This window comes from Tribolium castaneum, chromosome 10, assembly GCF_031307605.1.
Source record: "Tribolium castaneum strain GA2 chromosome 10, icTriCast1.1, whole genome shotgun sequence".
Lineage (NCBI taxonomy): Eukaryota > Metazoa > Arthropoda > Insecta > Coleoptera > Tenebrionidae > Tribolium > Tribolium castaneum.
In genome coordinates this window covers 1,105,118-1,131,155 of record NC_087403.1, presented here as the reverse complement: position 1 = coordinate 1,131,155, position 26,038 = coordinate 1,105,118, and the positions used below count along the sequence as shown (strand labels likewise).

Here is a 26,038-nt window from a genome sequence, read left to right as displayed (position 1 = left end):
TATATTTTTACCATTTAAGCAATATTTTATTGGCATTGGTGTAAAATTACCGATTTGTTGAATTCAGACGAGAGATGTAGTTTTGTGCGTTGTTAATACGTGATGAAGTGTTTTATATTCGGCGTTTGTTGTGATAAGATCTGAAGTTTTAAAAAGCGAGTCGGGCAAGAAAGCGACAATTCATGAAACCAAACAAACTGTCAACATCAGTAATAGTAAAGTAAAAAATTGGTATGGCCCCTCTCTCTCGAGAGGCAATTCTATCGCTTATTCTTTATTGCAATCCCTTTTCCTTTGTTATAATGTCAGCGTGTTGTGCGGGAAAAATGTCTTTTTCCATCCCAGGGCCGAATTAGCATATTTCGAATCCGTGATTGGTCACATGTCAAAAATCGGCCGCGATGCGCCCATTTCCGGCATCCTCTCCTCTCCGACATTGTTATCAAAGACCGTCTTGCGTTTTATTGTTTAGAAGTAAAAATAAAAATGCGGCAGTATAAAAAATAAATAAAACTCGCAATAAACGCGAATCATAAAATCGACGCATTTCTTTAACAAATGGCGGCTTTTGTCATCTAAATTTGATGGAGTTGCGCACCGGCGTCGAAATTCGACGCTCTCCCTTAAATTATCAGTAGGTAGACCGCGCTAGTGTCGTTTAGGTGCTCGCAATGACTATTTTCTAAAATTCGGCTGTGGTCTTTGTAAGTAATTTTCACAATTTCCGAATAGCGACACAGTTTTTTGGAAAAATTAACGAACCCAACAATGCAAACTAAATCAAATTTTTGCTCTTGTATCACTTGAAGTGTCACATTTGCCGACTTAACCCCTTTTGTTTACTAACATTTTTGCAGTTTAAATTTACCAGAGAGGGACAGGCCCGGAATTGCCGCAAGTCCGGCTCGTTCCGGGCGCCGTGCACTTGTTTTTGTTTAATTAGCGACAAAGTCGAAATTGTTTGATTAAATAAAGTTGTTGGAGGTTATTTTTGTAGTATTGTTATTACTAGAGCGTTATTAAATAGAGTGTAATTGGTTGTATCAATTCACAATTCATTGAAAGTGTAATAATTGGGTTAATAATCAATAAGTGATGGCTTTATTGGCTGTTTGCTTTTGAAAAACGGCTCGTTTTACCCAAAACACGAAATTCGATCAATTTGGGTTGTTTTTGCATGTGGAAATCGAAAGTTTCACGTCATAATTATTTATGCATGAATTGATGCACGTGCTACCTATACCCTTCTATCTCTTTGCATTTGGTGTCTCTTTTGCGGCAAAATTGTGCCGAACCGGCACAGGGCCCGACACAGGGCCCGGCCTTCGCCCAAAAGCTCGGTTCGGTTGGGCCGTTGATTAATTAATGATGCTAATTAGGGCAGCGAGCAGAAGAGGTGTCCGAAGGGCGCGTTGGCGCGTTTGGCGGAAATGAGTTTGCGGTTTGCTGGTGCCTATTTCGGCGAAATTTTGTAATTTTAAGGTATAGGCGTGTCACCTTATGTCTTAAAATGAAAGTTGCGCGACTGGCCGTTTTCTGACCAGTGGTCTTCGGCGTGGGAGGACTATTGATCCACTATACACACGCATCTAACGCACACATATACTCACCCTACAGTCTCATTTGCGCTGTCCGTTATGTTTCCATTCGTCATTATGTTTTCTGATAGCTGTGTTGCCTTTATCTGATGATCAATAATTCCCCCAGTTCTTGGAATCTACAATTTGTGTATATATGTTGCGTTTTTATTTAAAATTTCCAGCATTGCTGTGCGTGTTTCAGTTTTCCCTTTCGTTTCTAATAGCAAATACAGGTGGTTTCGACCCACAATAGCTCTTTTTTATCTATTTTATTAAATATCACTTCAAATAAAAATCAATAAACCGACGTAGCCGGCTTTTAATTTCGATTATTGTTATCTTATTTACCAGTTTCTCTTCAATTTTATTTAAATATTAAATTATTCATGACTGATTAGAGATAAAATTAATAATAAATCAATAAAATCCCTACAGATAAAAGATAAAGGCATTATTTTTGTCATTTTAAAAGCCCACACTGCGCTTATTAACGCCACCATTTTATCGAAGAGTTACCGCAGCCTGGCTTAATTAAACTTTAGAGAAAATTCTTATTGATTTATATGTTACACCACGTTCCGGATCTGGATGTCATTCTATTATTTGATTGAAATCTCTTTTTAGGAACATATCGAAATAAGCCTCGTCATACTTAGCCTCTTTCCTTTATTTGATTAGGTTTCGAAAAAATAAGCTCGAGCTTATTACATTTTCCGAATGTCAAATTCAGGCGAGCGTTTTACATTTTTTCCCAATTATCTCATTGTGTAAATTTCTTAAGTAAACAAATCTGTTTGCCAAGGGTCGCATCTTTATTTTGACGCCGATCAATAAATAATAAGACGTGACATTTTTCCTCATCAATATGTAAAAACTTTGTAAAAAGTTCCAAAAAATATCCATTAACATTAAATTTTCAAAAACGATGAAAACTATTCGTGTAATTTGACAAAGTCGGCCTAAATCGGGGAAGATTAGAATAATTGGCTTAATAATATGAGTTCGTTTCTCCATGCGAGCTTTTCTATGAATTATTTTAAATATGAGTGGTGGTTGTAGAGGGGGTGCATTGGTGGAAGGGTGGGGGTTTCTATCTGTGTACTTCCCTTATTGATACTATATTCTGTTTGTACTCTACTCCAGAGGGTTCACGTGCTCGTTAATTGACAGTTATGTGGTGTTTTTTGGTGTGTTTCTCCTGTTTTCACTGAGTTTTCCTCATCACAGGGTTGGTATTGCATGCTTTCAGTCAATTGATGCGCTTTTTCGGCCGCCAAGTAGCTGTCATTGGGTTTTTAGTGCAAATTTTCCAAATACTATCGATCATATTTATCGGCGAACACAATTTTATCTTTTTTAAACATAAAAATTACAATCTGGCTGGTGCAGGATAATGATATAATAAATTCAATCAATATTATTAACGTTACTGTAAACAACAACGTGAATTTGGTGGAAAAACCGGGTCAATATTTTTCATTTTGTGAATTTATCCAATTGATCTGGAATGGAACTAAAGATGAAATTACAGACAACAATAAATTGTATGTCAATACTCCAAATGCACTTTTATTTATTTATGGCGGATGATTTATTCGAGTACTTTAAAAATTTATTTGTTTCACTTCCCTTGTCATTTCGCCTGAGTGTTTCCAGCGGAATATTGTATTAAATTATAATTTAAAATCAACAGCGATTGCATGTCACACTAGAGTTTATTCTTTTTATCCTGTATTTCTAATTTTGAGAAAAAAATTAATTGCTGATTTAAATTTGTAATCCTTGTATTCAAATGTAACTACCCCACAACACGTTTCAAACCCCGACATGTGACTGTAATTTTACTTTAAAATATTTCGATTTACGTCGACTAAGCGAATTGGAAAATGTAGCAAATGCATAAAATATCAAGTCAAAAATCTGTTACAATAACAAGGCCGTTAAAAATCCCTCTCGAGGATCCTTAAGCACGCTAAACAATCCCGAGTCGTGTAACCCCAAATTGATCGAATTTGCATATTCCTTCCCATCGAACTTAATTCAAATGGAAATAAATGTAATAAAATATGCGGGTGTTAATAAAACTATTCGGGCCTTGTCACCCCCCGACTTTGCTATTTCTCCCAGAAACTGGCAAAACCTAGGGGAGAATCCAAAATGAGGGAAACAACATGAATCATACTTCCTTACGGAGTTGACTCTAACCTCGCACAACGCGCAAATATTTAATGATGGGATCATTAGGAGAAATTTCGGCAATGGTCACGGGGACAGCAACACAGGGCCCCCGATGACGCGCCGCGATCGAAATTTATGATAATCAAATAAAACGGACAGTTTTGACCCGCCAAGAGGTCAAATCGATATCGCCGCCCCCGAAATTCCACCGGCCCAAACAAAAATTTGCTTTATTAAAACTTTATCTGATAAAGATGTAATTTTCATTGCATGTTCTCCGAGCTCACAAATTATTTTTATTGATCTTTGTGCAAAGTTAAATTAAATCAAAAATGCCCCCAACGAGCCGAATTTACGCAAATTTGCCCAACAGAAAAATGTTGCCCTTAGCCCATTTACCCAGCCTAATTTATTTTGAAGAAGATTCTTAAAAAAAATAAGTTAATACATTTTTGGAAAATGGCAAAGTTCAGACAAAACTCGAAGAAGTTTACGATTTTATTAACAACTGAAACTGAAACAACTGAAAAAATGTTTAACTGTATATCCATACTTATTAGCGACCCTGTATATTTTGAATTTGTTGGGTATTAAATTATTATAATTGTTGTATTATTATGTTGACAGACAAAAATAAAAAATACTAATAGACAAATTATCCGGTACTGTTTCGTAAAGGAAATACCAAAGTTCATATTTACGAATTTAGAATTTTTTGACTCTTTTGACATTGACAATAATTGTTTCGTATTTAATAAGTTGTTTATATTTTCACACCCAAGAAGTTACACTGTAAGTCTGGAAATGTCGTAGACTTTGACTTCCAAAAGAAATTTTTTTAATTTCTATATTTTTAAAGATTAAAATAATAATAATAATAATAATAATAATAATAATAAATAATTTATTTGTGGCAGTAAAACAGTTACAATATAATTAGTTACAACAAATAAAAAAATACGATAACAAAATTAAAATTTTCTACAAGTTTGACCAAAAAGGAGCAAATTAAGCTGATCAAGGTTTTGGTCCAGACAGTAAATGAGAAATAACAAAAAATAAAAATAAACAATGTGATTGAAGAAAAATAAAAAATATAATAATAAAAATATATCTAATTGTATTTGACAAAATTATAAAGAGGAAAAAAAACACATAAGAAAAATAGAAAAATCATTTTGTACGAAACATTTTGTATGTATCTTTAAAATTGCTGATTTTAGAATTAGACTGTCATAGGAACTTCAGTGTAGAATAAGTAGATATTATATTCTACATTACAGTATAAAACATTATACTGTATGTTAAAACCGTTTTTTGGTTTGTGTTTACATATTCATAAGTTTTAATTAATTATCAGAGCCCCCAGGAAATTGTATTTTTTTATTATTTTCAGGAGATTTAAAAAATGTATAGTGTCTGTTCTCAAGGTTTCATAATGAAATTACATGTCTATATTAGTATCGTTTATTTATTTCTTATCATAACTACAAATGAAGAAAAATAAAAATAAAAATGAAAATGTTTTCCACTGTCACTGGAAAATTAAGCGGATGAATTTTGAAAAAAATTGAGGAGCGTTTTGGTTTGAGATGTTGTGACTTTGTTTTGTGTGCAGGGACCTATAGAATCATTGCATGTCGCCTACACGACAATATGATGACATCCGTCACGTTACCCTCAACTTCTGGTCCCTTACACGGCGGATACTCCTCAGTAGCCGAGGAAACAACAAGCAGCGAGCCCGAGTTCGAAACACCTCGTCCAGTGAAGCGTTGTCTCGTAACACCACTGACCGATTCATGCAAGAAGCGGCGCAAACAATCGACACCAGTCCGAATTTCAGCAGCCGAATCCGACGTTCATACCGAAGGTAAGCCCAGTTCGACCTCCCCCGAGCCCGAGCTGCAGTGCCCTGTGTGCCAATTATTCTTCACGAGTCGTGAGCAGCTTCAAAGTCATGTCGTATCCGAGCATTCTGCGCTCGAATGCAAGAAAGAGCCGGAAGAATTCGCGCTGAATCCGCCAGAACGCGCCGAAAACGCGCACCAGGAGGTGCCATGGATGAACGAGCTGCAGGGCAAAGAGTGGATCAACCCCGGTTTGCACGGCTTGCCCTTCAACCCAACGAATCCGATGTTCATGACCTTACCTCAATTCGCGCAACCCGAGAACATGCCCAGACAACCGATCCGAATTTTCAACCCGGATGCGTATTGTGACTTGTGCAACAAGGAGTTCTGTAACAAATATTTTTTGAAGACTCACAAGGCCAACAAGCACGGCATCTATTCCGATCCTCCCTCATCAGAGCCTCTAGTGAATAATGTAAATATTGCTTCGTATGCTGGAACGATTAAACTCCCAACTTCCGTGCCAAGTGTAGAAATATCAGCCGTTAAAAGCGAAAAACCCGCCAATATTATCAGTCCCTTCAACAACTTGTTCCCCAATCCCTTCTCAAACAAGTCCTTCCCGCAGAAAATCAAGCCGAACCTCCCCAACTTATACGAAAGTGAATCAAACGAAAATGTTCCTAATTCAAATGGTTTCTCATCAAACTGTGAAAGTGATAAAGTATCGCCAGATGACCAACCAACTGAAGAATCTTCTAGTCCTAGAAATATACAAACCGAATCTACCTCATTTCAAAAAGATTCTGAAGGAGGAGTCTACTACATTTCCCAAAGCAAAATGTCTCCAGGCAACGATATCGAGATATCCAATCGCCTCAAAAGAATCGGTGTTATGAATCCTAAAGCATTTTGTGAGATTTGTTGCAAGGAATATTGCAATAAATATTTCCTACGAACCCATAAAATGAAACGTCACGGTATCTACATACCTGACGATAAAGATAAAGACACTAAAGTCGAAGGAAGTGGCAATTTTCCATGGCAAAACAACATGCAAACAAGTCCTCTGAACTTAATAATGACAGAACAATCAAACCAAGATCGTAAAACTACCTCGCCATCTGACATCAGTTGTGACATATGTGGAATCAAATTCCAAAACGCGAGTCTATCGCAACTGCACAACGTCAGTGTCCATTCGAAAATTTACCCCAAAGAGGAGGAACACCAAGAGCAGCAAACCGAAGAAGCGAAGAAAGAAACGACCCAAGAAAAGCCAATAAACGCGGAAGCCATTAGCGAAGACCTGCAAAAACTGCAAACAATGATCTTACAATTGAACGAGCTCGACGTCAGTAAAGTATGCACGACTTGCAACGCCTGTAACAAAGAGTTTGAGAATCGTTATTTTTTACACGCCCACATGATGACAGAACACGGAATATTACTCGAAGACGTTACAGACGCTGATAAACCTGTTGAGCCAGAAAACAGTTCTAATAACAATACCATGTGCGATTTGTGTGGGAAAGACGTTCAGAGTGTCGAAGAAATGAAAAAGCACTTGCTTGAATTCCATCCTAATCAGCAAACCAGCACCGATAACGCCAAAGACGAGTTTAACGGATTTAGCACTCCGGAAAAAAGCGTTAACAGGATACCTGTATCAAGTGCCGAGCGGCGAATTAGCATGAACGTGACACCGACCAGTAGTTATTGCGACATTTGCAATAAAGAATTGTGTAATAAATATTTCATGAAGACGCACATGCAAAGAATGCACGGCATCGAGATCGAAAACGGCGCGCAAATTGGCGGTGTTATTTGCGATATATGCAATAAGGAGTTGTGCAGTAAATATTTCCTCAGAGTTCACAAGCACAATACTCACGGGATTGTCGAATACGGAACGAGTCTCCTCCAGCCGAGGAAGAGCGAAGGCGAGAGCGCTCACCTGCCGCCTGAACCGGATCCGGCGCTGAAGCCTGCAGATTTGGCCGATTTGAGCCACCGCTACTTCACTCATTTCACGGAAGTTTGCTCGATTTGCAGCCGCCGTTTTCGCAGCACGAAGTGGCTGAAGGCCCACTTGCTGAGCGACCACGGCCAAGCCGGCGCCGAAAAGTGGTCGGAGTTGGAGCAGCAGCTCCAGCAGACCATCGGCCAGCATTCGAAAGGCGTCAAGAGCGAGCGTGGCAGTCCCACTCTCAAAATCCCAAACGGCGGCCAAGAGCGCAAAGAACTCGGGATCCAGAACGTCCTATCGAGTCTGTTCGGGGTTGACGAATCCAGTACAAAAACTTATTCATGTTCCTATTGCCCTTTTACGACTCCTCTCCTTCCGCTACTGTTCGTGCATGAGAGGTCCCACTCGATGTCATCGGACGGCGCCCCTCTGAAGTGCCCCGTGTGCGCCCAAAGCTTCCTGCAGCCAGAACTGTTGCAGCATCACATGTTTGCTCAACATCCGTTTCTTCCCTTGCCGCCGTTCTTTAACGGGAACGAGAATCCTGGCGAGACGTCCAAGGAGCCGTCCGACAACGCCGACGACGACGACGCCAAGACCAAGAAGAAGGGGAAGGGGAAGAGGGCCGAGCTGTCGCCGGAAGTCGGCCAGAGTCTGAAAGACGTCGCGAAACGGGCGCAAGTTCCTGCTGCATATGCGCTGCCTCAAGGGGGCGAGGATGCGGGGTATGTGATGCAAGCGTTTTTGCTAGAGGAGGCTGCCCCCGAGAGGAGGCTCGTGCCGGCGGTGGTGTTCCTGCCGGTGTTCCAGAAGCAGCCCGCACCTCTCACCGTTACATTCACTCTCACCCCGGCCTAAGCAGTTTCCTACACGTAGTTTGCATAGATGTGACATATTTTTTTAAGAAACTATCGATGGCGATTCGACGACACCTGTGATTTTTGATTAATTTTATTTGATTATATTGTATAATCTTAAAGTATATATAAGCGTATTCCTATATTTGCAAGAGGCCTCATATATTATGGGGAACATATGAGCACATATTTTTATGCAAATACCGGAAAGACTGAGTGAAATTTTATATAGTCTGTTGATTTTCACTTTAAAATATCGAGATACTGATGTTTTGTACGATAGAAAGCTTTAGGTGATGTTTAAAGAAGTTCCTATTTTATCTCTCGATATACTTATTCGTTCACAAGTGTGTATGTATTGAGTTGTTAGATGTAGCTTGCTCAACAGTCAGTTAACGTTCCGCATTCCCAGTCCACGCAACTCAGGTTCATGGTAAAATTCATCGAAACCGCCCCCGCCAGGCGGACCCCAAACCCAACACCCACACCTCCACCGACGTCTTACGTCCTACTCCAACCAAAATTTATACAATTGCAAACACAACTAACGCTGTTTTCATTTGGAGTTATTTAATATTCGTGGGCTTATTGCAAAACGTGACCAAAAATTAAGCCTTTTCACAAATCCTATTTAGAAAATCAGTGTTTTTTTCTACAAAAACACTTTTGGTGATAAATTACATAAGACCAAGAGCTAAGTTTTGTACACCAAATCTCCTCAAGATTTCCTCTTTGATATTTAATAATAATATCCTCCTGATTTTCTGAAGATTTTGCAATATTTTTCCTAATTTTTTTAAATGATTTTCTCTGCGTATGTTTTGAAGTTTTCCGAAAAAGTCTGATTTGGTCTCTTTTTGCACTAAGCTTATGATGTACTAGATTCAGTGAAATTAAAATGGAAAAAATAGGAATGAATTGCAAGTTGGGTAATTCTGGTGGTGGTGAAAATCGGGTGTGGGGTTGGGCCGCGTCCGCGGGGGTCCCCGGACAAGAGCAACTCAGGGTTAGCTGAAACGAGTACAATCAGACCTCAATGCGGCATGACCGTTTTCCTGTCTCGAGTTCCTGACTAGTAGTAGGATATATCACGTTCACATGATCACTTGTCTCCGCTGGGGGCGGCGGTCCCCGCGGACCGCCCCCTTTGCGGCCTATATCAGCAACGCGCCTCTGACCCGTCGTCTATCCGTATTTTTTAGTTCGTTGTTGAGTTCAATCCCACGGCCGGGCGTCTTCCACGCTCCATATCCTCATAAACTCCAGATTAAAATGTTGCCGGACGACGTGACGCCGAATAACTACTGGACGCCATACGTTGCCTCCGCAGTACAATCAATACCCTCATAACTTTGTCAATTATGCCACTCTAACCTACACCCAACTAAAATCAAACCAAACACACCCTACAAGACGGCCAGTCGATCCGGTAGCATCTCACGACGTCGTCTCAACCACCGCAAACAACACTCCCAAATTTGACCAAAACACTATTTCCAGCCCAATAAATGTCAATTTACAAAAAATGGCTCGCAAAAACATGTTTACGCCACGCAGACGAATATTTTAAAATCTCATTCGTTAAATTACCCCAAGGAACAACCAAATACCGGGGGCTACGGAAAAAAACAACCCTCTTTCGCTCAGCAGCTTTTATTTTCGAAAATTACAAACAATTCTTTTAAAATCGAAACAACCTCATTAACTTAATAAGGATTATGCTTCAACTCTTCTGCTACACAATGTTTTTTGATTAGCACATTTACGAATCAAGTGTCATTTAGTGAATTAGAACGAAAGTAACAATTTATTGTAGAGACTTCATCTAAAGTTGCTTACACTTTTTTATATTTTTTGTTGCTTATTGCGTTTTGAAGATATGAGGAGTTAAACGGGGTTTGTTTTTCGGGCCACCGTTGTAGCGGTAATAGGTAATTTTTCTCATGGTGGTCTAGACGGGGGTGTTGTGTTGGTTGGTGGTGTCCGATTTCAACGGAATCATTCGTTAAAAGTGCGAATTCGTTCGTTTCGGAAGCATCAGGTGCCACTTTGAATAGATTTCCTTTGAAGCCGATGTGGGCCTTTAACGTCGGCATACATTCCACCGGTAACTAACATATTGTTTGAATTGTTGTATAGTACAAACTGACTACCTTTGCTAATTACTAGTTATAATACTAAGCTGTGTGCCTTGAGTAATTGCAAATGACCTGCTATTTCATAATGTAACAGCCTGGGTGCTATGAAATATTATATCTATGTTTTTACATTATAAGGTACAAAAATACAGATGTTTTATACCGATGCACTGTCCGTATTCAAATTGGATGTAATTACATTGATAACGGCCGCTGCGCAGCATATAAAACGGCCATTTCTGGTTTTATGAGCGAATGCAAATGATTGTGATTTCTTTAGAATTTTTTGTAGTATTGTGCCCCGTCCCCATTTCCTAAATTTTGTAAACATCTGCCTTGGCGCGTGGCCACCTCCCTTCATCCTCCCCTCGCTAACCTTGACAAAACCCCTAAAATATATTTTTTTTATAAATTTATGCATCTGTTCAAGTCGTATGTACTATGTATTATCCATGCTCAATCTGGCAGCGCGGTTTAAACCGGTCGCCAATTAAACGTCGCCAAGATGGCCTCCGGAGGGGAGGCAGAGCTAATCGCGCGGTTTAATTAGAAGATAGCCGTTATCGTTCCGCAAAAATCAATTTCTGCAATTCTATAGAAGAAAAATTTGAATACGGACACGTGGTATCGAACAATCGTGCTACTTGTGTAACAATACGTGCATAATTTATGTGCAAAACGCCATAGAAATGGAAGTGAGCCTTGATAAAACACTATTCGCACGTCAGTTGTTATTTAGCAGGCGACCACGTAGAAAAGGCCTCACTTTTTAAAAACAAAACATTGTAAGGTGTTCGATTAGGATTAAATGAGCAAAAAATCAAAATCACGGCTCGTAGCTTGCGGATGTTCCATGTTAATCATAAGTTGTTCGTAGTATAATGTTCCAGAACTCCCAAGGTACGAAACGTGGCACAACTTCTTATTCGTTAAAAATACGGGTTCTATAATTGCGTTATGCTAACTATTCTTCTGTGTTAAATCGGTTTTATTACAAATCGCGTTGGAGTTTTGCCTTATTTTAATAATTAGAATATGTGTTACGCATTTAGTGATGCACACTGGCCTAAAATCGTCCGCACTCTAGTCAGACACTAGTCATTTTTTCGCATTTCTCTCATTTTCACCGATTCTAGTCATTAATTTAGTATTTAAATTCGTTTCGTGACTTTTTAGGCACCAGTGTGTATAATTGCGTCTAAATGTTTGGGCTACGCGAAATCCCCACAATAATAGAAACCCCTAGCAACAAAAGGTTGCAGAATGTTTTCGACGTTACAGAAATTCTATAATTATTGTCCTATTGATTTCCTATCGTATTCGTTTATCTCTAGCACATCTCAAACCACAGAAACCTTTGTCGCTTCATTGGCGTAGAGCTTTATAACTTCATCTCCCGGGGCTGCTCGGGCCTTGATGATTTCATTTTTAATTTGAGTGTTTATCGAGGATCGTATAAATTCTGTTTTGCTTGAAATTCCGATAATTCGCTATTGTTTGCGGATGCAATATTTGAGTGTGTTTTTAATGAAAGTCGTAAAAGGAAATTGGTATTTTGTAAAACAGTTTTGCGCGATGAAAATAATAAAGGTCCGGCGACTATGGATTTTGCCCTCGCTTGTTTGGTCATTTAGCTGCCACCCCTGATAAAAGAAATGGGATAAACCTATATTTTTCCAAATCCACATTTCAGTAAATTTACGACTCACATATAAAGGCGCGGTTCCAGTGTGCGGAAAGCAACGTCATACACTCGGAGAAACTTAATGAAATAGGCCGGCTTCCCAATTATGAAATTGAAACCGTTGTATTATTAAAAGTTTTTCTCTCTTATCTGGCGGAGAATCATTTTTATAATTCCTCTTTGTCATCTCTAGTATACGAAATGAAAAAAGTGTATTTCAGCCGGAAGCAGTTTCTTCTTCGAGGCTGGTAATCTAATTTACACAACACGCATCGAGGTTTTCTCTGTCTTTTATCTATTTTATAAATTTATCTTTTTCCTCCCTTAATTTCTGAGAATCACTCCAATTTTCTTTGTGTCTTTACACATTTTCCGTTTTTATTTATTTTCGGCTCTACCTCTTAAATTGTTTTCCGCCGAATTCATAAAAACCTACTTTGTTTCGATTTATTCATTTGCTGCGCGTAATTATCCCCCGAATTAATATTGCAACGAAATTTTCTAGCACGGAGGATTAAATATTCACGACTAGACTTAATGAAACCTAACGATTCGTCTCGACACCCTTTTCGAAATTACCGTAAAATTTTCACAAGGAACGGTTTTAAATTTTGATATCTCGCGTGATTTAGGGGTGGCTGTTCGTTCTGAGGGCCGGCAGCTGGTGCAATTCGCCGGATTTTTATTAAAAAATGTGTATTTGGCCAAGTTTTCGTTTAATCCGTTGTTATTGTGGCGACAGGCAGATGTTCGGAATGACATCAAAATATGTAATTATTGTAAAATGAGGGTCGTATTTTACGTAAAAGGGGAATTTCAACGTAAAAGGGTAGTTTGATGACAAACAACAGGTTTAGCCGTGTGTTGATTTCCAGATTTGTGCAAAATCGGGCAGCACGTGCGACCTTTTCTATTATTATTAAAGCTGGCGCTCTTTTGTTGAATCCTTCAAAATTGTAACAGGAAGATTAAATTGATTTTTCCCTCCGTTTAGGGTGAAATTTCAAATGCACAAATAAAATAAACACGGATTTTAGGGACAAACGGGGTAAAATTGGCAAGTTGCAGCCGTCCGTCCCATTGTCACCGGATTATTCCTATTCCTGATTTTTCAAAACAAGATAGAGTAGTCCAAACATTTAGTCCTCAACGCCACACGACACAACATACAGCACTTGCCTCAATTCCGCCGAGTTGGAGGGCTTGAGGCGGTGATTGTATTGTGATAGGTGATCAAAGAATAAGCGGGAGAGCCGCTGTGTCCGTCACTACCTCTATATCTTTCCGGTTTCCGGATTTGGATGACCACGGTGCAAACCGAGGAGTTCCTCTCAGCTTTATAACAAATTAACCTCAATTTCCATTATCGCGAGCTCGTCGCGAAAATGGAAATCAAATAGCGTATACATCTGGAGTATGTGACTCTGCGCGAATGTTGCTGAAAGGCGTGTTGTTATATTATACTTAAATCGGAGGCACAAAATCAAAATTAGTCTTAAGGATGTTTAGGATACCACATAAGTTATAGAATGTTTTTGTAGAGTATTTCACATGAGATTATATCTATTTACATTGGAGACTCAGATATATAAATTATACATATAAATATAACTATTTTCATATTATTCTGCGTTTTAAATAAGGCGCCCAATGAATGGTTTGGAATAGATTGTGTAAGTGTTTATGCTTTATCCTTTATGTGTTATGTCTGTGTATAACGTATCAACTATTACTATCTCCCAACTGCCATCTTTCATTTATTCCAACTTCCTATTACAATAAAATAGACCTGAGCCCGTTGTTGTTACATATTTTATACGAGTTGCCCAACAAGAATAGAACAATAACAACGTCTCCAACTATTTTGCAACAACTCAGATCAGTATTGTTAAATTTTTGTTGATGAATCTGTCGTCGTTGCACAATAATTGAGACAAACGATACTCTATCGAAACGTCAATCCCTAGCTGTAGCAACCCATTGATTGATTTTTTTCACTTTTCAGTTCTATTCTTGTCGTTGGAAATATTTAATCAACTGTAACAAACGTTCCAAATATGTGCCCGTAGTTGATCTAGTCTAATCTAGTTTTTATTTAATCATAAAATACAAAGGGTGATATAAATAAATTTATTATAAAAACGGCGCATGTTTCGACCGTTTATTTAGTAACTTCTGTAGTGAACTTACACTTTTTACATTTTCATATTCAGAAATGAGTATTATTAAAATGAAATGTATTGTACTTGCTAAGCATACGGTTTAGTGGCAAATAATTATGTATTATGGATAGACCTAAGAAAAAATAAAGAAATATTTGGAGAAACCTTTCATTTCACTTCCCCACCCACCAAACTCACACATTTTTTTCAAAGTTTCTTGCAAAAAAAATGATAAGAAAAAGTTGTTTAAGAAAGCGGGTGAAGCGTATAACTGGTTGCATACCCCGCGTTTTTACTCAAGACGCTGTGATAAAAAATTAACGCAACCCTCACTAAATGATTCTTCCACGTACGTCGTTAGGGCCCTATTAAATATTAAAGCAAAGTTTTAATGTATTTTGGTATTTTTATAAAGACTTGGTAATGCGATATTCGGACTACTTAGCTTAAGACCCTCCGAATAATTAAATCAATTACTGTGCCATACGATACAGTAACAAGTAATGATATTTTTCAACAATAAATGAGGCGGAATCAATAAATACGCAGGCAGAAGCAATCATTAATTATGCACATTAATATTAAATACTGGGGTAAAGCAATGTTCCTGAATCAAATAATTACAGCCTACGTAAGCGAGGAAAGACGACCATTCACTAATCAGATCAATTTTTAATCGAGTATTGGCCACGGTTGACATTTTTAACACAATCCCCAAATTTGGACTTTGCTTCAGGATGCGGTTCGAAAAGTACGCTTCTCTAAATTAGAAATTTATTGCAAAATACAATCGTGAATTAATAATAATTCACTTGTGGAAATACCTAATTGTAAATTAAGATAAAATTGATTCCATGTGTCTGAATCTCAATGTATTAAAGAATTCTTGAAAACATTACAAACACAATAACTGCGTAAATTGCTGCAAGGTTTGACTTTAGACCCAAAAGGTAAGGTGGGTGCCCCTCGAGTGCATACACCGGATTATTATCGTGGCCACTGACGCAAATTAAGATTTTTTAGTTTGATAACATCAAACGGCATTCGCAATGATAAGCTTCGTTCGATTCCGCTTCGCATTAAAAGTGTTAATATTTAATTTTATTGACTTTTGCGGTTGACATATTTTAGTTTCGTCAAGGATATAAATAAATAAATTGATTGATGTTATCATTTTCTTGCCACGCCAACCCGAAATCGCAAATACTTTCACCACTCTGGATTTGGATGAAAATGCGATAATTTTTTCTCAAATTGGGAAAAACCAGTGAGATGAGAGCCGAGTGACACTGAAATAGCAGGTAAGTGGAGGATTTTTTGCACAAGACGCCATGTTGTTTACTTGAACGGTGTCCTGTAACAATTGGACAAAAGCTCCCGGGATACTTTATCGTCCATTATCCTGCAGTTTGAAGGTTGTGATTAAATGTCATTTCGGCACACTGATTTACTGATCTTGTTCCAAACTATTGGGGACAAGAAAATATAGGTTTATCGGCACGAGAGTGACAATTTTTTGGAAAATATTACGCGGGCATTGAGTCATTTTGTGCAGGAACTCGCAGCGAGTATTTATTTTTTGGGGATAATGATAGAGGTCTGATAGGATCGGGCGATCGATGGAGCAAAACGACTTAATTTGTTGTATGGGAGTTGAGATTCGGAGCCGGAATTTTGGGTTAATTATTTATAACTTAAATACCTTTGAGACATAAATGTCGTACTATTAAAAGAAACAAGAGCGATATATAATGTTATTTACAATGAAAAATATGCTAATGAGTCGTGATATTATCGTCAATATTCGGGGCTGCATCAAGATACATACTTAATTTTTAATAAATTATTTTTGCAAATATATTTTACCACGTTATTCGAATTCTTATCAATAACAACACGAAAATACATAATTTTATTTTTTATTAACGTATCAATGTGTTTACGTTGATACAGAAATAGATTTTCCAAATTTGTAAAATGGGGCGAACCGAGATAAGATTTTTCACAAAATCAGATACGCTGACCTTTTCGAAATTGCAAACGTCAGTTTGGAAATGATTTCGACTGATAGCATCGCTGACAATAACTAATTTTTTAACCATTACTGGTAGTGCAGGAGTTTTCAAATTACAGGAGCGCAATAAATCCCAACTTAATTATTCTTTAATTAATGTAATCTGATTACATGTGGGAAATAATTCAGACCTGATTTGATTTTTATTTAAATTCGTTTACACGAATAAATTTAGATTTGAAATATCAAAAGTAATATTTCTGATAAAATCACGCACACACGGGACTTTATTAGCCGATAGCATCTCTATTTTGGTTTTGCAAACCATTAAATTTTGTCCCGCCTGGGATTAACTCGAACGGATGTCACTTGAGACTCACCTACTTTCAAAAATCGCATTAATTTGAAGTAATTAAAAGCAATAATGACCCAGATTTTTGTGTAATATTGGTGATCAATCACTCCCATTGTGTTTCCCAAGTGCTTAATTAATTTTGTAATTCACAACAATTGGAAATTGGAGATAAACGTTTCGAAATTTTCAAAAACCGATCGGTTACCGTGTCAAGGCGAGAAAATTTTGATAAGAGCGGATTTTTGTCACTTGACCATCAGGTTCTTCAGATAAAACACTTTTGCGTTGATTTTTTATCGAGAGGTGACACAGAATTTGATTTGACCTAGGTGTAACTGCGTCAAAACAATAAATCATTGGCACAGTTTATTCTCGATATTGGAGGGAAACACAAGACAATGAACTTATTACAAAGATGTGTAATTATTTGTTCGTTAAGTCCCACCGAATTCTAAACGACATTTTAATAATCATTTTGTTGTTTTTTCAAATATGAAAGTAATGCGAGCTTCAAAAATGCGCAATAATTTCAGTTATCGTGCGAAATAACGACCAGGACTTCCGATCGTAACATACAAGTGTTCCATTATTGTACAGTTACATTGTCTCAGGCTAGTAACCGTCATAATAAAAAAAATTATGTACATGAACGTAAATAATACGTATTGATTTTCATTTTGGTCAACAGAACGGATTTGTTTTGTAAGTTGTTTTTATCGCTAGTAAAATAACAATTTACAAGTGTATCACTTATCTAACAAGGTTTAGAAATGCTACTCTAATTAATTTCCAGATGAATTTCTTGCGGAATTTCATTGCGCTCTGGCATTTTGAATTCTCGTCGAGCGTTGATAACAATTTAGCGGCATTCCTAACTGTATTTGTATCTGTCAAATAATGAGTCAATTAGTCGGTAATAAATAAAATTAGCAGAATTTTTCATTTCGCCGTCTTTGAAAAAAGGATAAGTGAAGGTTACTGGGGCGAAAAGCTTTACTGGAGGGGGGTGTCCACAATTTCCTTCTATAACAGAGCGCATAACTACCGAGAGGTAACTAAGATTCAAACAGTGTCTGACGTCACTATCTATTATCTAGCAATTTTCAAGAGTACCTGCGTACCTGGGATATTTCGCTTATGGTTTAGTACTTACTTAAACTGGACCCAGTGTGAATGCTGGTTGTGCTTTTTCTCCGTGCTCCACGTGCTATTAATTGCTGTAAAGCTGGCTATTCCTCAAGGGCTTTCGTAAGTAAAAACACACTTTAACCAGAGTCGTAATTGAAATTTCGCGATTACTGCTAGTTTTGCGATTTGATAACAGTAATTAAAAACAACTCAATGCCCACAACGACTGGGAAAAATTTTAATTGAAACCGCGAGACGAAAGACGCATGACGGTGCAAGAATTTGAATTTTTTGTTTGCGAATTCCGGTAGATTATATTTGGTTGGAATTCACAACTGCGACAGTTTTCCAAAAAAACGAAAATTCCACGGCTTTCTCAACGGATATGCGACATACATAATTTTATTTCATCCGGTAGACACAAAGGACTCCTCTCTTTTGATACCTGAGTCTTAACGCACCTCAGCACGGTTAGCGCTTATACAGGGAGTTCCGGTTTGCTCAAAATCGCCTAATTTGAAAATCCAAGGTTGTTTTGCCCAATCCTGAGTCGTATCAGATAAAGTCGACTAATGCGAAACTATTTATAACGTTAAATACCTCCAAGTGCCACATTTCCTATAATTATTGCCCAATATCGGACCAGCCTGTACTTATCGCTAATGAAAGGTCGAGTATAAATTATAAATTGCTTCCTCAATTTAAATCATAAACCACGTAAAATTCGTGTAATTGTTATATTTTTCCGAATGCAAATCGAAACAGTTAGGATAATTAGTTTCAAATACAATAGGTTCGAAAGTTCAACAATCTGAGATCTAATGTCGCGATAAAAAATCTTTAACTGTAATTTTCCAAGCTGAAAAGCAATTAAAGTGGACAATTTGACGTCAAGGCTCAATTTTGTGTTTCGACAGGAGGGGTCAGAGCCACACTTGCACGCAGCATGCAAAATCATAAGATTCGGCTTATCATATTTTTCAAGAAATTTCTTCACTGTGTAGATAGATGATAATTGATAAAATTGCACAACAATTACGTGATCGGGGATTTTTCTAATTTTCATTGTTTGCGTCTGGTTCTTGAAAAATTCGAGCAATGATCGGCTGGAAAATATTATTATCGGTCGATAACACATGACGTTGTTTACCGCCTATTAGCCAGCAATTTACATAAAAATTAGTCGACGATTCCACGGCTTGTAAAATTCAGATTTCATCTTGCGATCGGTGCTTGAGATATGTTAATTTGCTTTGGATGAACTTCCAAATGGCTCGAACAACCGGAAATTGGAAATAATCGGAGAAAAGTGTCGTAAAATGGCTGCTCTCGCGGTTATTGTTTTGGGAGAGCGTTTACTAATTTCCCGAAACTGTTTTCACCAACTCCGACCACAATAAAACGTGTTTATACTATAAATTTTCTTATCGCCGTTTAATTAAGTGTTGTTATTTTTATTGGCCGGCTTAATTTATATTAGTCACTTAGCAGACAAAATTCAATACCGATCAATGTTTGAGCAAGATTACAAAGTTGCAACTTTCGGGGAAGACTATCAGAGTAATCTTCAATCGACAGACAAACCCGCAATTGCATAATCAAGCTCGAAATTACGATTAGAAATGGATTCAAATCGGGCGCAAGAAATGGCATTGTACGCTTGCGCTGGCCAGAAACCGCGAAAAATGCAATAATTATTTGTGCCAACTGCAAGAAATCTCCGAAATATTTTTCAAAGATAAGGCAATTGCACAATTTGGTTATCAATCAGTTTTACAAACTAGCGTTGCCACTGCTGAATTTTTATAAAAAGTAAGTGCCGGAAGAAGATTAAAATCTCAAAAATCAGCCGGGATAATCGAGATTCTCAATTTTGCGAGTTTACTACGTCAATATGCATTTCGAGACAAGTGATACAAATCGCAAATTTCAAGAGTACTTTTAATACACGTACGTCAAGATTTTATCAGGACAGTTTTTTCAATTAGAAACCATTTTCGATCGTAATCTTTAACCTCCGCGGATGCTCTATTGTGGTAAACTGAAGCAATTGCTGTTATTAGTCAAGTGATGCGTAAAAAATACGCACTTTCTCTACAAATCAACTTTCTACCGTAATTATTTAATTAAGTGATTAGGAATTTTGACAAAATCCTGACGTTTGGCGCAATTTTGTTCTGGCGGTTTATTTTCCATGACTAGTTACCGGAACGTCCGTTTTTTCTCGCCGTGACCGCAAGATGTTGCAAACTAGTAAAAGTCGATTTTTCTTGCAAACGTTGCGAAATAGTTCAAGTAGTGAAAATCAGATAAATCGGAAATGTACTAGTTGATCATTATTAATTAATAAAACGAGATAAGGTATCTTTACGAGCGATAGTTATAAGAAATTGTATCGAATTCCGAGTCAAGATGTGAGTGACGTGTAGTTTTTCCGAATTTGAAAACCGATGTAAGGTAAATAAGACAGCAAGTGAGATAAGTGTTATTGTAATTTTCCTGTCTGCTCGTGTTTGTTGAATTTTCTTATTTGTTGCATTTGTGTCTGAAAATTTCGCACAAAATATCAAAACAAACAGCAGTTCCATTGACTTGTAAAATTCTGAAAAATCTGGTGTAAACAAGACTGAGCACCTGAACAAAGGCAAATATTTTTCTCACCATTATTGTTATTATTATCATTATTATTTTAACTTATCTCGACACAATAAAGTGAAGACATTTTTAATAGCTGAACCTCACTTTTAACAATTAAATTATTTTCTGTAATTTATTATGTCCGTTCGTTTTCCCCTTAGATTTAATCTTTTTGAATGGTCGTCAAGGACTCATTCACGTCGAAAATTGAGCGCGTTTCTGAGAAGTGAAATTACAAGAGACGTTTTGGACGGAATTCAGCCTTTTCATACTTCGGATCCATAAAAACGCAAAGTAAGTATCGCTATTTGCTTCGTTAGCGGCAATAATCAATTTTTTAATTAAGTTTGAACAATATGTTGCTACGTATCTGCTAATAAACAGCGAAAAAATTAAAATTCATGTTGACAATGGGCTAATCCGGAGACTTCATAAAAATGATAACTTACAATATTTTTATCTTCATTTAAATATTGACACCGGGATTTTACATTTAATGGCCGGAATTAGCGCTGAATCGATACAATGCCCACAAAAATTATTTCTATTTGTACAAAACCAGACGAAACGGGGAACACAAGCCGATAAGTCAATCCAACAATAGTTGTATTTATTGTAATTTATGCGCAGTTTGTAAATTCATTTGGCATTTTTGCATAATTATTTGAGGTTTATTATGTCCAAAATGTTTGACTCACACTGTTCGTTTAGTCAACAATGGTGGTGTATCCGTACTCAGAGGACAATCTCGATCCGAAAATAACGATAAGTGTTTTGTCGGACAAAATCCCGGATATGCCCGACAACCAGCTAACTGTTTCGACAATTTTGAGTATATCATCAGACATACCGCCCAAAGAATTGGAAGCAGAAAACGGTAACTGACCCAATCGGGCCCAAACAAATCGCTAAAATTTGGTTTAGTTAAAGTTGAATCTCTATATAACGGCAAGTCCTTGGAGTCGATCAAATCCATCGCAATCAGCGAGGCGGAGGCCGAAGTTGCGGCCGAAACCATCGAGAAAGAGCACTGGTATTCCATCACGTTACAGGTTTTCATCCCGTTTATGATCGCAGGGATCGGCACAATCGGGGCCGGGATCGTTTTAGGCAACGTTGAGGTCAGTAAGCCGCAGTCCAAACCTAGCCTAACGGCCGCTTGCAGGAATACGAGGTTTTCAAAGAGGTCAAAGCGCTGTACATTCTCGTGCCGTCGATAATCGGGCTGAAGGGCAACCTGGACATGTGCCTGGCCTCGCGCCTGTCCACCCAGGCCCACATGGGCACCATGAAGTCCAAGCGCGAGCTGTTCAAAATGATCGTGGGCAACGTGGGGTTGGTGCAAGTAAGACCGGGGGCGAGTTTGGAATTTTTGGGCAAATGCTGGTTCTAGGTCCAGGCCATCGTCGCCTCTTGCCTTGTTGCGATTTTCGCGGTCGCGGCCTCGGCTCTAGTCAACGGGGGCTTTGATTGGGAACATGCGTTGTTGTTATCAGCCTCGGGTATCTTGACAGCCACAATGTCATGTTTCATTTTAGATTTCGTACTAATTGCTGTGATAATTATTACACATAAGATGAAGCTCAATCCGGACAATGTTGCCACGCCCTTCGCCGCTAGCATCGGAGACGTCGTCTCACTTCTAGTCCTGTCGTCCTGGGCCAGCCTGCTGTACTCCATCCACGGTTGGTAGAGTTTGCCCAAAGACCTCAACCATGCTCAAATTGCAGAAACGCACCCGTGGGTCATGGTGGCGATTTTGGGGGTTTACATCGTCCTGGTGCTCCCAGTCTGGGTGCTAATCGTACGCAAAAATAAGTACACGAAGAAGGTTCTAACGCACGGCTGGACTCCAGTTCTCTGCGCTCTCATTATTAGCGGGTAAGTTGTAATTTTCCTAATGCATGTGTTTGACATCCAAAGGAAGTTCGCAATTTTTATCGTTGTTATTATAAATGCACACGGACTTTTCCCAACGGGAAAATTATTTAGCACCATTGACAAGGATTTTTTAAATAAATTCTTAATTGTGTGCAATGCCGCACACGTGCCTCAAATTTCGAATTGATGTATTTTGTACTAATTACGCGCACGTGTTTAATAAAAACATATAAATGAACAATACGCTTTGTAATTGCAAATTATAAGTTTCACTCTAATCTTGGAGATAACAAATCAATAAGTCGCTCATTATCATTGAGTAATTGGTGCGGAGCACGACTTAATTAAGCTCCAAATTAGAAAAATAACACTGCTCTACAGAATACTCTCGCCTCAGATTTTGCTCGTTCCGACTAATTTTAGCATGCTGATACCGAAAATGTAAACAGTTTTTTATATCATCTCCCATTTTTGAGTTAGAGGGAACTCTCAATGAAGCTTCGCAAACGTGTAAGGGCAAGAAATCGCCCATAAAATAACGAACTTGTGTATGAATAAGAAATTAGTTTCGGAAATAAAATTTTTAAATTTATAATTCCATCAGTTACTAATACAAAAATTGCTATATGATTATTGATTAGAAAGAAAAATCTTAATAATAAGTAAAAGATTTGAAGAAAAAATGAAATGAAAAAAAATTTTTTTTAAAGCTTTTATTTAACATAAAACTAGACAAAAAGGCTTTTATAAAACAATGTATGTTGTCACACGAATATTTTGGATTTGACTGTTCACATAATTTATAAAGAAAACAATATACAAATCGTAGTAAAGAAACTGAAATGACCTTAGTTCAATATAACATTTTAACCATATTTACAGTCACGCTGTTGAAAGGTTTTTTTTTTAAACAAAATTATTTTTTGACTGATAAACGACTCAATTTTGTGCCTAACACGTTAGTGTGCAATTATTACGTAGACACAGTGTGGCTTTAAAAAATGATAAGAAGAAGCAAAATTAATTCAACTTACGTCATAAGATTGTTTAGGTGTCCTACATAGCTAAACTAGCAATAAGAATAACGCATAATTTTTGAGATAAAATTATTTTAGTGTTTTAGTCAATAAAAAAAACATTTTTAGCTAAAAAATACAGCTTGGGTCTAGAAAAACAAATAGTTCAGTTTATGCAAATTATTTTGGCTAGTTTCGTTCGCTAGGTTCTAAATCTACAATTTTTGCCTTTCCGTAAGCAAAAATTTCTAGTAATTTTTTAATTGTTGTAATAGTGCTAAAGGTATCCTAATATTGACCGTTCTGTTATTTTTTAACGAGATTTGCCTTTATTATGAAAACGGCTCAATTCCAGTGAGTTATTTTGGCTTGTTTCGCTTAATTGAACAATATCACAATGCTTTATAATTTACAGAAAGTGTTTAAGTACCAAATTATACTTTGACCACCAATTTTTACTATTGTTTACAATGCAAATTTAACATTATTATAATAGGGTACAAAAGTTATTCGCTTTTTAATAGGTTTACACAACTTATTTGCAAAATGCCTACAAATTTACAGAATCAATAGCAATTTTGACTTGATTGTGTGACAGTTTTGTCAAATCACGCAAATGCGAGCCCGATCGCCTCGCAATGACACAAAATGGTTATATAACGGTGTTTTTTTCTTGTCCTCGATTGCTCCGTGTGCTACTTATTAACAGGTCATCTGGGTCTAATTTTCCACATGAGCCACCGTGTGAAAACGCTCCAATGTCAATAGCATGATCCTGACATTGGGCAAAATTTCCTGCGGTCAATATTGACAGTTTTTGGGCACCGTGACCCCTGCTAATTAGCCTTGAACGTGACACTGCATTAATCCCGTTTTCTTCCGCAGGATGGGCGGACTGGTTCTGGATTCTGCGGTGGATCAATTTACTGGTTTCGTGGTTTTCCAGCCGATAATCAACGGAATCGGCGGCAACCTGGTCTCGGTGCAGGCGAGTCGCATCTCGACGATGCTGCACAAGACCTCCCTCATGGGGGTCATCCCGCCGCACACCCAGCAGTGGGTCTGGCCCTGGAAGGCGCTCATCCGGGGCGTGCTGCCGGCGAAGTCGGCCCGGATTCTGGTCCTGATGATGATTCCGGGACAGGCGGTCTTCCTCTTCGTCGCCGACTTGATCTACAACGAGGGGGTGTCGTGCGTGGAGCCGGCCTTCGCCTTGACGTACATTGGAGTTAGTCTGATACAGATCATGCTCTTGCTGTACATTGCCCATATCATCATCCACACGATGTGGAGGTTCAAGATGGACCCGGACAACTCCGCCATACCGTACTTAACAGCCCTGGGGGACCTCCTGGGCTCGAGTCTCCTGCTCCTGGCTTTCATGTTCTTGAGGGAGATTCACCAAGAATACAACCCGATTATTCTAGCCAATGAATAAACGCCTATCCGTTCGATTTAACTATTTTACAAATTTGATGATGTACAAACTTATAGTATTACATTTATTTTTAAATTTACCGCCAATGTAAATTTAAATTTCGTGATTCTATTGCCAGTAATTTTACTTGTTAACGCTAGGAACAATTTTAATAAACATAAACATGAACAATTTTTTGGCATTTTTATTTTCCCCATCCCTGGACACCGAAAAATACACCGTGTGTTGGCACAAACCGTGACAAAGCCAGGCCTCATTAATTATTAAATTCAATCAAAAGTAAATTTAATCAATAGTAGAGAATAGTAGCACAGGCGGGCCGCCAGATGACGTAATAAACTAAATAGAGATACATTAAAAACCTCACATTTCCAAAAAACACGGTAATTCTTCCACAAAACAATATTAAACACCGTTTATTTCAGTATGTTTTTAGATAAAATAAAAAAATTAGCGGCTCAATATTAATTCATTAATTTTGATCAAAAGGAATTATAGAAAAATCCGGAAAAAGTCACATGCATAGAGAAAAAAAACTATTTTAAAACCAGCTTTATTAATTTAGAGATACAGTAAAAAATAATTTTAGCGAACTCACCTGAATATTCTCTTCGTTTCAACACTTTTAACCTTCATTTCCAACTGAATCCCGAAACTAATTGCAGGAATAAGAATAAGGAAAATCTCAAAATAATTAAATAAAGTAAAATAAAAATATTTAAAAAAATTTTATTAAACAAAGTTACGCACTTACTGACAATGTGCTTAAGCATTTGAGTAAAATAATAAATAAAAAATAATAGTTTTTGAATTTCGCCGTCGACTTTAGAGCAATTTCGAAAAAAAGTGAGTTTTTAACACAAAAACGTAATCTTAAACGTAATTTGATGATTTTTCGGCGTGTTTGACGAAGTCGAACAGAATAGTCTTTGTAATGTTTTAGTTTTTTTCTAAAAAATTTCTATTAGAGTGAAACCTCCTTTAACGGACACCTATATTAAAATTTCCACCTTTCTACAACGGACAATTAAAAGTTCTCCATTCGCGTCTGTTGTTGAGAGGTTTTACTGTAATTATTACATAAGTGAGTATGTGGCTGAACAGTGTAATAAAACTTTTAAAAAAATGCGTAATTTTCTTCCAAAATT

General features: G+C 37.6%; 1 protein-coding gene across 3 annotated transcripts; it reads left to right on the top strand.

Moving 5' to 3' along the window:
• Positions 1-633: 633 nt before the first annotated feature.
• On the top strand, positions 634-25,063 carry LOC658250 (solute carrier family 41 member 1). 3 transcript variants are annotated; one of them, XM_008202141.3, is made up of 7 exons: positions 17,837-18,038; positions 21,267-21,432; positions 21,480-21,676; positions 21,721-21,900; positions 21,949-22,240; positions 22,286-22,436; positions 24,338-25,063. In XM_008202141.3, the coding sequence occupies exons 1-7, from the start codon at positions 17,964-17,966 to the stop codon at positions 24,888-24,890; spliced, it is 1,614 nt and encodes a 537-aa protein (XP_008200363.1). In that variant the 5' UTR covers positions 17,837-17,963; the 3' UTR covers positions 24,891-25,063. The 3 variants fall into 3 exon arrangements, 1 of the variants encoding a protein (XP_008200363.1); XR_010335583.1 differs by lacking the exons at positions 17,837-18,038; positions 21,480-21,676; positions 21,721-21,900; ... (1 more) ...; positions 22,286-22,436; positions 24,338-25,063 and adding exons at positions 634-704; positions 5,377-15,722; positions 20,717-20,849 and having other exon boundaries at positions 21,267-21,355; XR_010335584.1 differs by lacking the exons at positions 17,837-18,038; positions 21,480-21,676; positions 21,721-21,900; ... (1 more) ...; positions 22,286-22,436; positions 24,338-25,063 and adding exons at positions 2,701-2,808; positions 5,377-15,722; positions 20,717-20,849 and having other exon boundaries at positions 21,267-21,355.
• Positions 25,064-26,038: the final 975 nt, after the last annotated feature.

Bases quoted from the DNA above. Each gene is read 5' to 3' on its own strand.
- LOC658250 (XM_008202141.3), top strand. From the start codon at position 17,964: ATGCTGGTTGTGCTTTTTCTCCGTGCTCCACGTGCTATTAATTGCTGT. The intron at 18,039-21,266 runs GTAAGTAAAAAC...CTGTTCGTTTAG, and splicing joins GCTATTCCTCAAGGGCTTTC to TCAACAATGGTGGTGTATCC. The intron at 21,677-21,720 runs GTCAGTAAGCCG...GGCCGCTTGCAG, and splicing joins TCGTTTTAGGCAACGTTGAG to GAATACGAGGTTTTCAAAGA.